Genomic DNA, 15795 nt, shown 5'->3' on the forward strand with positions numbered 1-15795 from the left:
TATATTTATTTTCTTTCTTTTATTTTTTAAGCAAAAATCTACACTTTAATGGTGGTCTTTACAAGATTAGGTGTCTGATGGGCAGGCACCACACAGGCGATTAAAATAAGCTATTTATTCCTAGTGATTGAGGTCCTCTCCCTGATTCTTCAACAGCTGAGTACTATGGGGTTTATATTCTCTCCCAGACATTGCCTAAGTTACATTACTTTCTATTGAGTAATTTGAATATATGTGTCTCTTGAGATTGGTTGAATTTTTTTAAGATTTTTTAAATTTTTTAAGATTTAGTTAAATTTTTGAAGTGAGATTTTGGCTGTCTTGGCTTACTCCTTTGTTCTTTTGTGGCAGGAAGGCTTTACTGGGTGTTTCTATAGGGAAATATACATAACTTCTACCCATCTTCTTATTGCCATCTATTCTTCCCCTTGAGCAGCTTGTATTTCTGTGTCTTCTTAAGCAGAATCTAGATCCCCTTAGTTGGCTTATATTTGGGGAGATAAGGATGAATGTAACTCGATGAATAAAAACTTTTAGTTAAGGTATATGTTTCAAGCATTGGATCGTTTTTGAAGATGGAATTTTCTAAACCTTCCCATATTTGAGAAAGCTTTAGAAATCATGACTTGTATCTAGAAATTGATTGTATTTGTTTTAAATTTTTTCTTTTTTCACTCTTAGGTGAGAGAAGACAATAACAAAAAATGGCAAGTAAAAGACTTGAGGAGTCCCTGGGGGCTGTTCAGATGGGGTTAATCAAAATGCTCCAAGGATTCCACAGCAAAGTTTTGCCACCCATGAGTCCGAGAGTGGTTACAGAAGAAGAAGTGAACCGCATGGTAATGTATCATGGAATTTCTATGCAAAATACTAGGATGCTGTTTTTCTCTTCAGGACAATGACCATTGTTGATACTTGAAAATTTCAGAATATTAGACAATTCCTGAATGATTAGTGTCCATTTAGTTATTAGTAGGCAGGAGAGAATAAGTGCTTTTCAAAGTCTGAGTCTGACTATAATAGAATACCAGAAATTGAATTATTTATAAACAAGGTTGACTTTGGCTGGAGCCCGGAAAAATCTTAGAGTGGGTAGCTGCATTTAGTAAGGGTCTCATGCTACATACTCATATGGCAGGACAACAGAAAAGCAAGAGAAGTAAAGGGATTCAAACTCCCAAGAGAAGTGTTAAATCATAAGGGTACCATATGATAAAATTCTAACACATGAGTTTTGGGGGGTCACACTCAAATCATAGAATTCTAAATAACTGAGTAGAACTGGGTGACCTGTCATTGTATAATTCAAAAATAAATATCAGAATTGTATAATATTTAACCTAATAATATATTACCTGTATGTTGGCAAGTTATTTTTGTTTACACATTTGTATAACACAGAGCATTAAAATAACTAAATGATATCTAAGAAAAATAAGTATTCTTTTTTAAATTAAAATATTTATAACCTAATGATTCATAATGGCTTGTTGAGAACCAAATTCTTAGCCACATTGTATAGAAAATATTCATAGAAACTCATGCTGTTAATAGTATTTGTTACATTTTAAAAATGAATCTCCAGTTGCATTCCCACTAAAAAATAAAATCAATCATTTTCTGTTGTGGCTATTGGTACACCTTATAGAAACTCCTGACTTTTTGCTTTTAATATTTTATTATTTTAACTTAAATCGCAATATTGCTGATACATCTTAACACTCTATTACTCTAATCTGTGTTCTAATAAACAAGAACTTTAAAAATCAGGCTGAAAGCTCTATTAGTAATGTGTCTTCATTTGAATAGATTCAATCACAGATGTCAACTTTGTAGGAAAATAAGGATTCTTGAAGAACTTTGACTTTAACTAAAGACTAAAATAAATCAACTAAATTATGTACCCCTGAATGTTTTTATAAGTCTCAGCGTACACTTAAGCACCATGTTGCTGTCAACAATCATAGACTCCTGGCATGTAAAGTAGGCCTAGGGTGGCATTGTGGATCTTCTAGAACTACTACAAATGATAGCAATGGGTTCTGGCCAACTAATCCCTTGATGAGTTGATTTGTGTAAATGATGGGATATATGCTATTTACTTACAACACTGGGGAGAGTTAAAGCATTTTGTGTTCTTATTTGGATTTAAGTTGTGACTGACTGCTGGATCTTAAAGCTCATTCTAAACATAATCTAAATATCCTCTTGGGTTTCTAACAAGCTCAAACTGATTTCTAAATAGTGCAATCATATATCCAAGATCCTTGCATTTTATAAGATTTTTCTGTGAAAGACAAGTACCAATGCTTGTAATCCTAACTATTCAGGAGGTTGAGATCTGAGGATTGAAGTTTGAAGACAACCTGAACAGAAAAGTCTTAGAGACTTTATTAATATTTTTTTATTGTAAATATACTGTTACAGTTACATGAGTAAGGTAATGAGTACACTTCCTATCGAGCATTGTTACTCCCTCCTTTGTTTTTCCTTTACCTTCCCTTCCTACTTCCCCAACTTCTTCTCGACACCCCGCCCCCAAAGCTGTAAAATTCATTTTCAACATAGTGTCTTGTAGTCTTGGAGACTCTTATCTCCAATCAACCAGTAAAAACCAGCCTGGAGGCTGCTCATCAGACATAAGCAAGATTGTAGGGCCTTGTGTTCAAGCCCAGCACACATACATAAAAACAAAATGATTTTTCTATTATAATGTGACAAACACCCCAAAGCTTTGCACATTGTATCTTCAATTGAGAAACAGGAATATCTCAGACTCCTTAGCTCCAAAGCCTAAATGTGATTTTTATAAAGTTAAAGAGTTTTATGCTCAGATGCTTCTTGTGAGCATAAATGTTAAGCTCTTTGGACATCTGCCCATGTAGTTTCCTGACTTTTTTTTCCTCTAGAGATCCTTTGTGTGATTCCTTCAAAATTATAAGGGAAGGACACTACCTGTCATTTTAAATTACTGTTCAAAGACCACAAAAGTGTATAGGGACTTCTCTTGGATAATTTAGTTATTTTAAATATTTTATAATGGAACTTAACGGCATTCCAGAATTATCCTGAAAGCTGCAGACACAAATTATTCATTGCTGGTACTTATGGAAACATTTTTTCAGTGTTTGAAGCTTTGGCTCTTATGGTTTGAATTCTAGCTGACACCCTCGGAGTTCCTGAAGGAAATGTCCCTCACTACAGAAGAGAAATTGGCAAATACACATTGTATGTGTCGGCCACGGGTCATCGAACTCTTAGACATGGGAGAAACAACACATCAGAAGGTAGGTAGGGCTGAACATGTAACGTGAACATCCTGGCACCATCATAAGTAAATAAAAGCTGTTGTTTGTGGAATAGCAACTATTTCCCTGGGTTTGCCTCTCTCTCTTTTTCTCTCTGTTGATCTTGATCTCTGGAATTGAGTATGGTGACAATTAAAATTAAGTGCAAAAACATTGAAAAAATCACTTTTTTTTAATTTACTTAATTTTTTGTTCGGTCATGGGGTGAACACTGGGCCTGAGCACTGTCCCTCAGCTCTTCAGCTCAAGGCTAGCGCTCTACCACTTGTGCCACTTCTGGCTTTTTTTTTTCTGCTTATCTGGTGCTGAAGAATCGAACCCAGGGCCTCATGCATGCAAGGCAAGCACTCTACCACTGAACCACCTTCCCAGCCCCTGAAAAATCACTTCTAATTAGTCACATTTCTTTTTAAGCTACTTCTGGACACCACAGTTCAAGGGTAAGAATAATGTCAGAAATTAACATTTGCCAAGCCTAATCAAGTCATCTCCTTAGGATAAGCAATTAAGTGTTTCTTACCTGAGTTTTCTGCTAGGAAGGGAAAAAAAGTGGACTTGTTTATCCAAGTAGGTGCTTGTTATCTATTTGTGGCTTATTTCCGAAAACAAATTTATCCTTTTTATGTGTTAAAAAATAATGATTTAAATGTTCTATATTATAATGTAAAATATACCCCTACATTTTAGGAGCCTAGAAGTATGGTTTACATTAGAATATTGAGGCAGTAATATAGCAAAGTAGCACAAGGACTCATTCTCCATGTGCGAGACAACTCTCTGGAACAGTGAAGGAACTCTTTCACAGAAAACTAATCTGTCTGGTAGGGATTGGGTCATAACTTGCACAAAAATATGGAACCTATAATTTAAGGCATTAGTAAGAAATAAGATCTTCCAGAAAGAAAGAAGCTCCTGCCAGACTTCTATAAGCACCAGCAATCTAGAATCATCCACTCGGTTCATACTCAAGGACTGAGAGATAGTCCATCCCATGGCCCGTCACCTCTTTGGAGCCAATAAGGATTAAATCCATTAGGCTCCCTACCATTGACAAGCCATGGAATTCCAAGAGCTCAGCAGCCACCTACAATGCATTGAAGGGAAACATAGCCCAGTTGTCTCTATTTGTACTATTCTTTTTCCTCCTATTTTCTTCTGGAATTTGACCAGTGATTGTTGATTATCTTGTTAACTCTTAAGTGCCTCCAATCAGCTCTTTGTTGATACAGCTCTTCTAATTATTCTGTAAGGGTGTTAGTTTAATTGACCTCATTTACCACTACTACAAAAGGAAGTCTAGGGTTATGGTCATACCAGTCTATTTTATTTTTAAACCAAATTTTCCTCTTTCTTTATATTGAAGAAGTTAATGACAGTAATCTCACTAATCATACTTATTAATTTTATAGTTGTTACTGCTTTTGAGTGTTTCCCTGATTCTTGGCTTTAATATTTAGGGTGGTATGTACTATTTTCTTATTTTCTTGTATTATTTTTTGCCACTTTGTGCTTTAAATGAATAATTTCTTCTTTCAACTGCAGTTTTCAGGAATTGACTTGGATCAGGCATTATTCCAGCCCTTTCCATCAGAAATTATATTTCAGAACTATGCTCCCTGCGAAGTCTATGAAGTTCCATTGGTTTTGAGGAACAACGACAAGGTGAGTATGTTCTCTAGAGTAGATGAACTTTCTCAGGATATATGAGAAGGGTTAGGATCTTAGATATGTTCTTTGATTGATAGACTTAGGAAAATAGAGTGAAAATTTAGCCTTTGACTAATGAAGACAGGTTGTATCTGTTTCGTTTTTCTTTTTTGGTGGGACTATGGGTTGAGCTTGTGTCTTCATGTTTACTAGGCATTTGGTCTTACCACTGAGTCATGTCTCCAGGCCTGATTTTTGCTGGTTGCTTTTTGCTGTATGTATCTCAGTATAATTCATCTCTGTTAGGTTCCCTGTGTAGCTTATAATTGCTTTCATGGCATCCAGCTCTTCATTGAAAATGGTCTTGCAAACTTTTCCACCTGGGCTGACCTTGAATTGAGCACTTTCTAACCCAGCCTCCCAAGGAGCTTGGATTGTGGGGGTGTGCCATGGGCACTCAGCTGTATGTTTTCTGTTGTTATATGTTCAGACCCAGTGCACTGCCTAACAAATAGTGAACTCTCAACAAATACAATATCTTGTTGGTGAATGAAGGTTTGATTTGATGAAGGGCAGGAAGTTCTCATATCTGACCAGTCCAGCAATGTTTTCTTTTAAGACAGAACAGTTAATGTTAATGCTAGTGTACTATGACATCAGCTTCAAGTTCAAGGAATAATCCACTACTATGAATTATAAATATTGGGCACTAACATTTATGTCCTGTGAATTATACTTCTAGGTAACTTCTTTTCTACAACTTGTGAAGCTCTTTCTCCCCTTTTTAAACCTCTTCCTTCTATGTGAAATAACCTTCAAATTTGTCTACAGATAGCTATAGTTCTGGGAGTCTTCTCTCAGTGTCTATACCTTGTCTCTTTGTGATTGCCACTGATGATTAGTCCTTAGCTTATGTTTTTTTCTTCAGTGGTGGATTAGGGTTTATTACAAGGAAATATATTAAATGCCTGAAGGTTTCCTTGGCATCTGATTATAACTAAAGATAATAATAAAAAGTTAAACATTAGCCAGGTGCCTGTGGCTCATGCCTGTAATCCTAGCTACTCAGGAGGCTGAGATCTGAGGATCGCATTTCAAAGCCAGCTCGGGCAGGAAAGTCTGTGAGACTCTTAGCTCCAATAAACCACTAGAAACCCGGAAGTGGCACTGTGGCTCAAGCGGTAGAGTGCTCGCCTTGAGCTGAAAAGCGCAAGGACAGTGTCCAAGCCCAGAGTTCAAGCTCCATGACCAACAACAACAACAAAAAGTTCAACATTAAGCATAATTATGCCTGAAGAGTAATTAGATGGGGAGAAAGGCAACTGAAAAATGCTATACTTAAAATACAGGTAGGAATACTTAGAGCCCCCCAAAATTGAGCTATTAGAAAATAAATCAAGATTATGCTGGAATCCAAAGCACATGGGAAGACTTGGAGGCATATTGAGTACAACAGCTCATTAAAGGAATCAGTGATGCCTTTCAGAGATCAATACAAAGTCAGGCTCCGGAGAAAATGGTATATTTAGCTATTTGCTGCAGTATAGTTAGCAAGAGGAGCTCATAGAACAAAAAGTAAAAGGGTAAACAAAGAAATGATAAAGAATCCAAGGTACTTGGGGTAATGTCCAAGGTACTCAGGGTAATGTCCCTAGCCCCCAAGGGCTATATCACATAGACGTTAGGACTTTTCATGCATGCCCTCCAGTCCAGTTCCTTACTTTGAATTCTTTTCTCTTTTCCAAATTATTTAAAATAATTCTTTTTTTATTGTGAAAATACCGTACAGAGGGGTTACAATTACATGGGCAAGATAATGAGTACATTTCTTATCAAGCATTGTTGCCTCCTCCTTTGTTTTCCCTTCCCATCCCTTTGCATCTCCCCCCCCACCAAACACCCCACCCCACCTAAAATAATTCTTGTTCAGGTATTGTGAGACTATTAAAGACAGAGTCCAAATTACCCTTTGGCCATTTCTCTTTGACCCTAAACAAATAAATATCAGTGGTTGGAGAGAGCAAGTCAAGTGTAAAGGCACTTGGTTCTCATGGATAACAGAATACCTCCTCATAAGATGCAGCCCAAGTGCTGGCCCCATGCAAAGAGAGTCCACAGCCAGGGAAAGTTCAGCTACCAACAAGCTGACAAAGTTCTTCAGGCTAGACAGGCTTGTTCTCCAGGTAATTATACTACAGACCTCATACTATGAGGCTGATATAAGCCTCAATCTTTCTGTCCTTCATTCATGTTCTAGGACTATGGAGAGACTTGGGGAACAGAGAAGGTACCTCCTTCACCTTTTTATTTCCTTCCTCACTGTCATGGAGTGAAAAATCCACAACTTGTTTGGACATTATTTCTTTGTCTCTCATGTACACATGAACACTCTAATGGGGTTCATTTGGTACCTGATGGGATAGGCACATATGCTTCTGGTCGGTCGTCATAGGTCATCTGCCTATATTAAGAATTTTTACGGCCCCTGAATGTATTAAAAATATCTAAATATCCCTTGGCAGAGAAAAGATTCTCCATCTTTGCAAGCTATTATGATTCTACTTGGCATACAGTTTTGAACATGTAGACTCCAGAGTCAGACTCATCAGTCTCTAGACTTTGGGCATTGCCACCATGGGGATGATGGCACCCATTTCAATTGAGTGTTTTTAAATATTAAATGAGATAATGAATGTATTTAACTGAGTGCTTGTTGTATCCATCCTAAGTGCTAAACTGGTATGATTTTTTTTGTTATTGTTAGTTTTGCTATTGATTCTTTATTTGGTTTTTAATGGTCTATTATGCTCTAACTAAATATACTCCCAGAAAGCTTGTCTAGTAAGCTTGAGCTTCCATTCTCTTTATGATTACCTTTTTATTGTTTTTAATTTTTCAGATAAGGTTTCTCAGTTTTCCTTGGGTTAGTCTCCTACATTTACTTCCCATAGCTGGGATTATAGGTTTGTGACATCATGCCCCATATGATGTTTTTTTGTTTTAATAGATTAGACAACCTGATATAGAGATACATACACCTCTTGAGCATGTAGAGAGCAGAAGGCAAGACTTCAGAAGAATGAAATTCTTTGAAGCCTAGCTGAGACTGGCTTGGGGTATGATTTCCTGCTTCCTGGAGGTGTTCACTTGGGACATGTGGCAGGGAGGAGTCAGAGTAGGCCAGTCCTCCCAGCACCACTGCTTGGTGGAGCTGGCCCGCTTTCTTCCTTTGACAAATGGGAGTCTTGAGGAAGCCAGAAGGCTACCAGGAAGATGGAATGGTGTATCATGTCCTGTAGATGGTCAACAGAAAGAACACAGTAAGTGTCAAACACTGGGAAATAATCCAGTTTAATTCTACCCTGTGGGTAAGGCCTTAGCTAATTATCCAGTTTGGTTTTTGAAGATAATCGCATTTAAATAGTAAAGTGAATACAGACTTGTGATAATAAAAATGAGCTGTAATAACATTAATAAAAAATAAGGTTGAAATTTCTTGAGGGCTAAAGGTAGGCACTGACATCTCTCTTTACTGTTAGAAGACTGGAGGTCATACATGATCAAGTTTGCTTGTCCAGTACGTAACTGATCTTGAACTATGCTTAACTCTGAGGCTAGTACTCTTTCTTCTACCTTTCATACACACATTGCTCATCATCATGTGCTCTTTTTGCAGATTCCAAGGATGGTTAAAATTGTTGAGGACAGTTCACCTTACTTTAAAGTTATCAGCCCCAAAGATATTGGACACAAAGTAGCTCCTGGAGTACCATCCATATTTCGAATCCTCTTCACTCCAGAGGAGAACAAGGTAATAAGCAGCACTGGCAAGAGATTGAATCTGTGACATTAGAAGCTTGCAATTTAGTTTTAAATATTTATGGAGAAGGTGGTCATGTTATCCATACTGGTGTTAATGATGGTATTGGCAGCAGAAGTATTGTTATTAGTGGGTACTGGTGGTATAAATGGGTTTGGTGCTGGTGAGTGTTAATATTGGTAGTATAGTGATATTTTTGTCATTGAGGGTATTTGTATTTTTTTATTGTTACTGTAATGGAATATCTGAGGATGGTAATTATAAAGGGAAAAAAGATCTATTTACCTCACAGTTTTGAAGGCTGACACTCCAAACAGCATAGCTTCAGCATCATGAGAGGTAGCACATGTGGAAACTAGAAATGGAATATTGAGTCAAGAAGCCAGAACTGGGGCTGGGAAGGTGGCTCAGTGGTAGAGTGCTTGCCTTGCATGCATGAGGCTCTGGGTTTGATTCCTCAGCACCACATAGGCAGAAAAGGCCCAAAGTAGTGCTGTGGCTCAAGTGGTAGAGTGCTAGCCTTGAGCTGAAGAGCTGAGGGACAGAGCCCAGGCCCAGAGTTCAGGCCCCACCACCGACCAAAAAAAAAAAAAAGAGCCAGAACTCAGAGAGGGGCCTGTAGTGACCTCCTGCTAGGCACTTCTTCTAAAGGATCTATCACCTTCCACCATTACCATACTGAAGACAAAACTCTCTCATATAAACCCTGGGGAAAACTTGCATCTAACCCATAGCAGTGGTGTTGGTAATGGTGACATGGATGATACTGCTTGTGGTGGTGAGGATGGTGAAAGGAATCTTGAGTATAGTGAGAGGAAGGAATGGTATTCCATAGGCAATGAGCAAAGACTTTTCATACAGTGCCAAGGGCTTCCATGAACTGTAAGTAGCCATGGTGTAAGGAAGGCAAATCCTGCTACATGCTCTCCCTCATCTTGAAACCCAGCGTCTTAATACAGAAGCACATGGCCCCAGGGATGCCACAAAAGAAAAAGTGTAGCCTGGATGCGGTGAACTGAAACAAAGGATATAGAAAATTGCTTGGGAGTATAGGACCCTAGTTAGTTGTATTTTTCCTCCCAGAATCTAACCTGTTTGGGAAAAGTACTCACTATGCAAATATAGATCACAGGATCAGCCTCACTCATAGCAAAGAATGTAACCAGGACCTGTGCCATAGATGGGGTCCTCTGCTCTCCAATGGTTAATAGGTAACTTATTTTTGGTAAATGAAGATATTCCCTGCAGTCCCAGCTTTAGGTAAGCCGGAAAACTCCAGCCAAAACCAGATCTGTTTGGTATGCTTACCTCTGGCTGCATACATTCATTCAAAAAGAGGAGGCCATTGTTTTCCCTAGCACCATCCGCAGCTATAGGCTATGGAACCTGTTCTCAAATTGTCCTGGGTCATAGGAACCCTAGGTTCTAGGAGACAAGGAGCAGGTAGGTGGGACTGGGCTGACAATGCTCATTTCCTCTGGGTCCTTCTCCATAAGAGCAGAATTGTTGGTGAGGTTTCCTTCCCTGTTGAGCCTAAATGGAGACTCTCAGGGAGGAGGAAAGGCATTTTATCAGCACAACTGAAGGACCAAAATAGAAAACAGACTTATGTATGCATAACAAAAAGTCATGTATGTAATGTTAGTAGTGAGTACTTAAATATATGGTGCCATTGTAGCTGGAATCAACAGAGCAAGGCGAGTTAGACAGAACCTCTTTGAGACCCTGCTTCTCTACTACCACTACTTAGTAGTAACTATTAATGTCATTTCTAGTGTTGCTGCTCATGCGCTTTTTACTGCTTTTCTGGAAAGCAGTATAGAGGAAATTTATTTGGTCAACCAAGCATGTGCTCATGGTAATGAGTGGTTAAAAATTCCATTATAATCATTCTGCCATTATTATTTCACCACTGTGTAGTGTTCCTATTTATGTCTTGCCTTCTGTTTATGGAGCTGTGATTTTGTTTGGGGTATTATTGAAATAAATTAAAAGACAAATTACTCCAGATGTGGAGTGTGTGTGTGGGGGGGGTAGGTTGTTGAATTCTTTTTCTTTTTCCCTACATGTACTCTCTCAAATGTGAGCTGTGAAGAGAGAATGTGTGTGGATTGAATTTGGGTGTCAGGTTCCCAGCCTGTCATTTCTGTGGAATGCTGAATAAACCTCAGTGGGGCGTGAAATCCTGATTGTGCTGGATTTGAGCACAGGCTTTCCTTCACTTCTTCTTTGGTTATATGGTATTCTCCCCACAGGTCCATTCACTGAGAAAGGGACACATGGGCTTTCTGAAGAGGGGGAATGTTCAATATTGTAATAGACATGTAAATTACATGGTGACTTCATTTGTCAAAGTTATGCATTTAATATCTGTGCTTTCCAATATATATGCAAATTTTACCTTAAGAACTGTATAATAACTAAGAGAGGAGTGGGTGGAGGTAGATGAAACCAGAATACCCAAAGGTTAATAATGTTGAATTGAGTGATGGGTACACTGGGGTTTGTTGTATTATTCTGTTTTCTTTGTGTCCATTCTAAAATTTCTATAACCAAAAGCTAAAAGAAAAAAGATAGATTTTTATTATTGCTTAGACTGTTTATCTATCAACCCAGCAAATAGTAGTTGAAAAGTATTTTAGTCAGATTGGTGTTTACTTTATAGCTATGAAATGCTAATATTGCCATTAAGGATTAATATACTGGGCTATATTTTGTGGCTATTTATCTTATTCCAGCTCCCTCTTTCCATTCCATTTACTCAGTGATGCATGTCTTTGGGTAAACCTCTAGTTAAAAAAGTTAACTAAGTCCAATGTTATTACACTATTGTTTCTTCAAAAGTTTCTATTTGAAAGTTATGACAGGCAACATGTGTATATGAGGAGACATAATGAATTAATAGTTACCTATAAGAAATCTATTATCCAATTTTGGTTGTGCAGGTGTAGTACGACATGCCTGTAATCCCAACAATCAAGGACTCAAGGCAGGAGGACCATGTGTTCCAGGCCTACAGAGTGAGACAAACAAACAAAAACCCACTTTGTGTTGGACTTGGACTATAAAGTGTAGTATAGATTATAGAACTCATTTTCCTAAACAGAGTTGGTTTCCCCTTCAGCTGCCTGCCTCAGAATGATGGATCTTTAGTATCTTCTGTGTCTGCCCTACCTCCAGAATGCAGCTGAGGAGAAACTCAAGCCAGATTTATTTTAGGAAGAAGTCAATCATTTCTCTGAGTATCACTGTTTCACAATTGGCCAAACTGTGTGTGTGTGTGTGTGTGTGTGTGTGTGTGTGTTTGTGTGCGTGCGCGCACTTCCTCATTATTCCCTGCTGATCCGAGCCTTTCCCATTCTCATTTACCCTGTGCACATCTGGAGGATGAGATATGTAAATTGCAGCATGCCACCGTTAATAAGGCAGTCCCCTTTCAGCTGGATTTTCAGTACCCCGTGTATATTAGCATGTGGAAGATGATAATGCAATTTATATTTTTCCCTCTCATCTTTTAATCTGGCTTCCTGGGGATGGGATGTAAAGAATGCCAAATGGCCAGTTAGCAGGTGCAGAAAATTCACTTTGGCTTTCCTTATCTCTCCTCATACAGACTTATTTTTAGCCATTGGATATGTTATTAATCTACTAATTCTAGTTTATATATCCTGCACTATGAAAATATAATAGCCAATGTTATCACCAAATAACACTAAACTTTTGGAGCCTGACATTTTTCTTGACCCCTGAAATCTGAACATTTGGCATTCAAATGATTATGAAGAATATGATGCTTTGTCAGAAAGCAAGGCAGAAAAAAGGAAAAAACCAGACAAAAAAAGAGAAAAAAAAGAAAGAGTCATTCCTTGGATGAAAGAAAGCAACTTTTTATGCTAGTGTTGCCATGGAGATGACTGCAGTGTTTGAAGACAGTAGGTAGTGATGCAGTCTTCTTCATTATCTTTTGAGGAAATATTTCATTTGCTGTTGATGGTTTTCCTGATACATTACTATGAAATTTTTAAACTGTGTCCCAAGAAGTATGGTAGGTTAACATATCTTATGTGCACTAGGTGTATCATAATAAAATATATCACCAGTATTTAAAATGATAGTGTAGACGCTATAAAATCCTCTACTGCCCATTACTTTTGTTTAATGGTAAGTATTTGAGATTCTTCCTAACTGGGATTAGTCCTTCCCAGTTCTGTCCAGGTCCCCCCTGAAGCCCTAATGTCTTGCACAGTGCCCAACACACAGAAATGAGCAGTACACATTGAATGAGGTGAGTAGGTAAAAATTAATCTGAAGAAAACATAAAAGAAGTTTCTTCAACTTGAGCATGGCCTGCAGAGGATAAAAGCAGAAGCAGAGAAAAGGGCTCAGATAGCTTTTGCGCTCTGAATGTATTAACGTTTAACTTTCTTGGGAGGCAGAGAGGGGAAAATCACAGTTTGAAACTATTCTTGGCAAAAAGTCAGCAAGAGCTTATCTCAAAACCAGCTGGGCTATAATCCTAGCTATTCAGGAGGCTGAGATCTGAGGGCCATAGTTCAAAAACAGCTGGAACAAAGAAATCCATAGAAATAAAAAAGCTGAATATGGTGGGATAGGCCTATAATCCTAGCCATTCAAGAGGCTGAGCTAGAAGGACACCAAACACACACACACACACACACACACACACACACACACACACACACACACACACTTTAACTTGCTTGTTATTTATACCAGCAAAAAGATGTCTAAGAATTCTTGAAGAGGCATGTTTCTTTCCATTTTCTGTCCTATCTTCAGCAAGTTGAATCACTAATTTTTAGACTGATAAATATCACTTTATTTATTTATTTATTACTTACTTACTTATTTATTGTTGGTCATGGGGCTTGAACCTTGGCCTGGGCGCTGTCCCTCAGCTTTTCAACTCAAGGCTAGCACTCTACCACTTGAGCTACAGCGCCACTTCTGGTTTTCTGGTGGTTAATTGGAGATAAGAGTCTCACAGTCTTTCCTGCCTGGGCTGGCTTTGAATTGTGATCCTCAGCTCTCAGCCTCCTAAGTAGCTAAGATTACAGGCATGAGCCACCAGCGCCCAGCAAATATCACTTTATAATCAGTCTAATGAAGAGCTTATGAATTCTCTTTATGAAAGAACTCTTGGTAGTTTAGTGCCCAAATAAAAACATTTCAAATAAGTAGGAACCTTTCATTGTGTATGGTCTTTGAGCTAGGATCTAATTCTTTGAGTGATGATTCCGTTCTCTGGGGCTCAGTACTTTGAGGTAGAATCCAGTGGTGAATATTGTCTAGAGCTCTACACCTATAGTGGATAGACAAACAAACCAACATATAACTTAATGTCAGTTACTGACTCCACAGACTATCAATAGTGATGGAGCCTCATTTCCTTCAATAGGAGGGTAAGGGACGAGTTCTCTGTTAAGGTGACTTTGGGGCAGAAAACTAACAAGGCAAGCAAATATCTGGGAGGAGTGCTTTCTGGGAGAGGGAGCAGCAAGTGCAAAAGCCCTGTGACAGAAGCCTGTTTGGCAGCAGGCCCAAGGTAATGCAAGAAGACTAGTGGGGCTAGAGCAGAGGAAGCTGGCAGAGAAGATGGCAGGGGTTGAGGCTGCAGAGGGTAGTAAGTTCATAAAAGATCTGAGAAGTCATGCCTCGTATGATAAGAAGTTGCCATAAATTTTTGTTTTTGTTGGTCATGGGGCTTGAACTCTGGGCCTGGGCGCTGTCCCTGAGCTCTTCAGCTCAAGGCTAGCACTCTACCATTTTGAGCCACAGCACCACTTCTGGTTTTCTGGGGGTTAATTGGAGATAAGAGCCTCACTTTCCTGCCCAGGCTCGCTTGGAACCATGATCCTCAGATCTTAGCCTCCTGAATAGCTAGGATTTCAGGCGTGAGCTACCGGTGCCCGGCACCATAAAATATTTTAAATTTTGCTGCTGCTGCTGAAGATGATGATGATGGAAGCTTTCACACTCAGGAAACACTGATAGTAAAGTAAATTAACATCACCCAGATTTTCAGATTTATCAGTGCACGATAAATTTAGCTTCTCTCCCTTGCTCTAACCAGTCTTAAATACATCATCTTATTCAACTGTAATTTTTTGTCTCTTAAGAATTATAGCCAAAAAAAAGAATTATAGCCCTTTGAAAAAGCTAACATAACAGTAATACCATTAGCACACCTGAAAATTTCTGCAACTTTTTAATACCACCAAATATCAAGTCAGAATTCAGGTCTTCACAATTGGATCTTCTGTGTTTTTTTTTAAAGGTTAGTTTGGTTAAATTAGATGCAAGCAAGTTTCCTTCTTCGATCCCTATCAGATTATCTAGAATGTTTTTTTTTTACCACTTGCATATAAACGTACAGTTAGAGAGCCTTGATTAGATTTATGCTCATGTATTTATTTTTGGCAGGAATGTCCCAGTGGTATGGTACTTGTTATCACATCATAGTCGGAGTCACACAGTGATGGTAATGTTTTGTTTTAATAATGATCCAATAAGAATCATTGGCTAGATTATTGAGATTTAAGTTCCTCATTTTGTCATTACCAGTAACTGGTTGGAATTTTTCCTAAAATAATCACAACAAAACTTTCTCACCAACTTTTTTCTCCCAAGGTACAGTTCATACAGGACACAGCTTGAGTGCTTGATCCTTTGCCTTTTCCCTTCCTAATGAGTTTCAATTTCACAACACACCATCTGTAATTATTTTCTTCTTTTTCCTGTTGCATGTTGCTGAATTGAATCCTGAAAATGCCTCTGGGGCAAGGAGCTTTCTAATAGTTCAGGAAAAGCTGAGGATAGTTTGAACTAATGAAGTGATAGTGAGGGAGAAGTTAGGATTTCTCACTATAAGGTTATGGGGATTTGCTGGTGGTATCAGATGAAGGATGTAAGAGAAGGTCTAGTTTGACTCATAATTTTGGTCAGCAACTGGCAAAGATGGTGGTGTCATTTATTGAAATAAAAAACACTGGGTTTGCA

General features: G+C 38.4%; 1 protein-coding gene across 1 annotated transcript in view; it reads left to right on the forward strand.

Moving 5' to 3' along the window:
- The first annotated feature begins 689 nt into the window (after window positions 1-689).
- Hydin (HYDIN, axonemal central pair apparatus protein) overlaps window positions 690-15795 on the forward strand; it is a 235242-nt gene continuing 220136 nt past the window's right edge. The window contains exons 1-4 of the mRNA XM_013012798.1: window positions 690-839; window positions 3162-3287; window positions 4851-4970; window positions 8632-8766. Of these exons, the coding sequence (XP_012868252.1) occupies window positions 705-839; window positions 3162-3287; window positions 4851-4970; window positions 8632-8766 (516 nt within the window). The 5' untranslated portion in view covers window positions 690-704. The remainder of the gene's footprint in view (window positions 840-3161; window positions 3288-4850; window positions 4971-8631; window positions 8767-15795) is intronic.

This window comes from Dipodomys ordii, unplaced genomic scaffold (assembly GCF_000151885.1).
Source record: "Dipodomys ordii isolate 6190 unplaced genomic scaffold, Dord_2.0 Scaffold18, whole genome shotgun sequence".
Classification (NCBI taxonomy): domain Eukaryota; kingdom Metazoa; phylum Chordata; class Mammalia; order Rodentia; family Heteromyidae; genus Dipodomys; species Dipodomys ordii.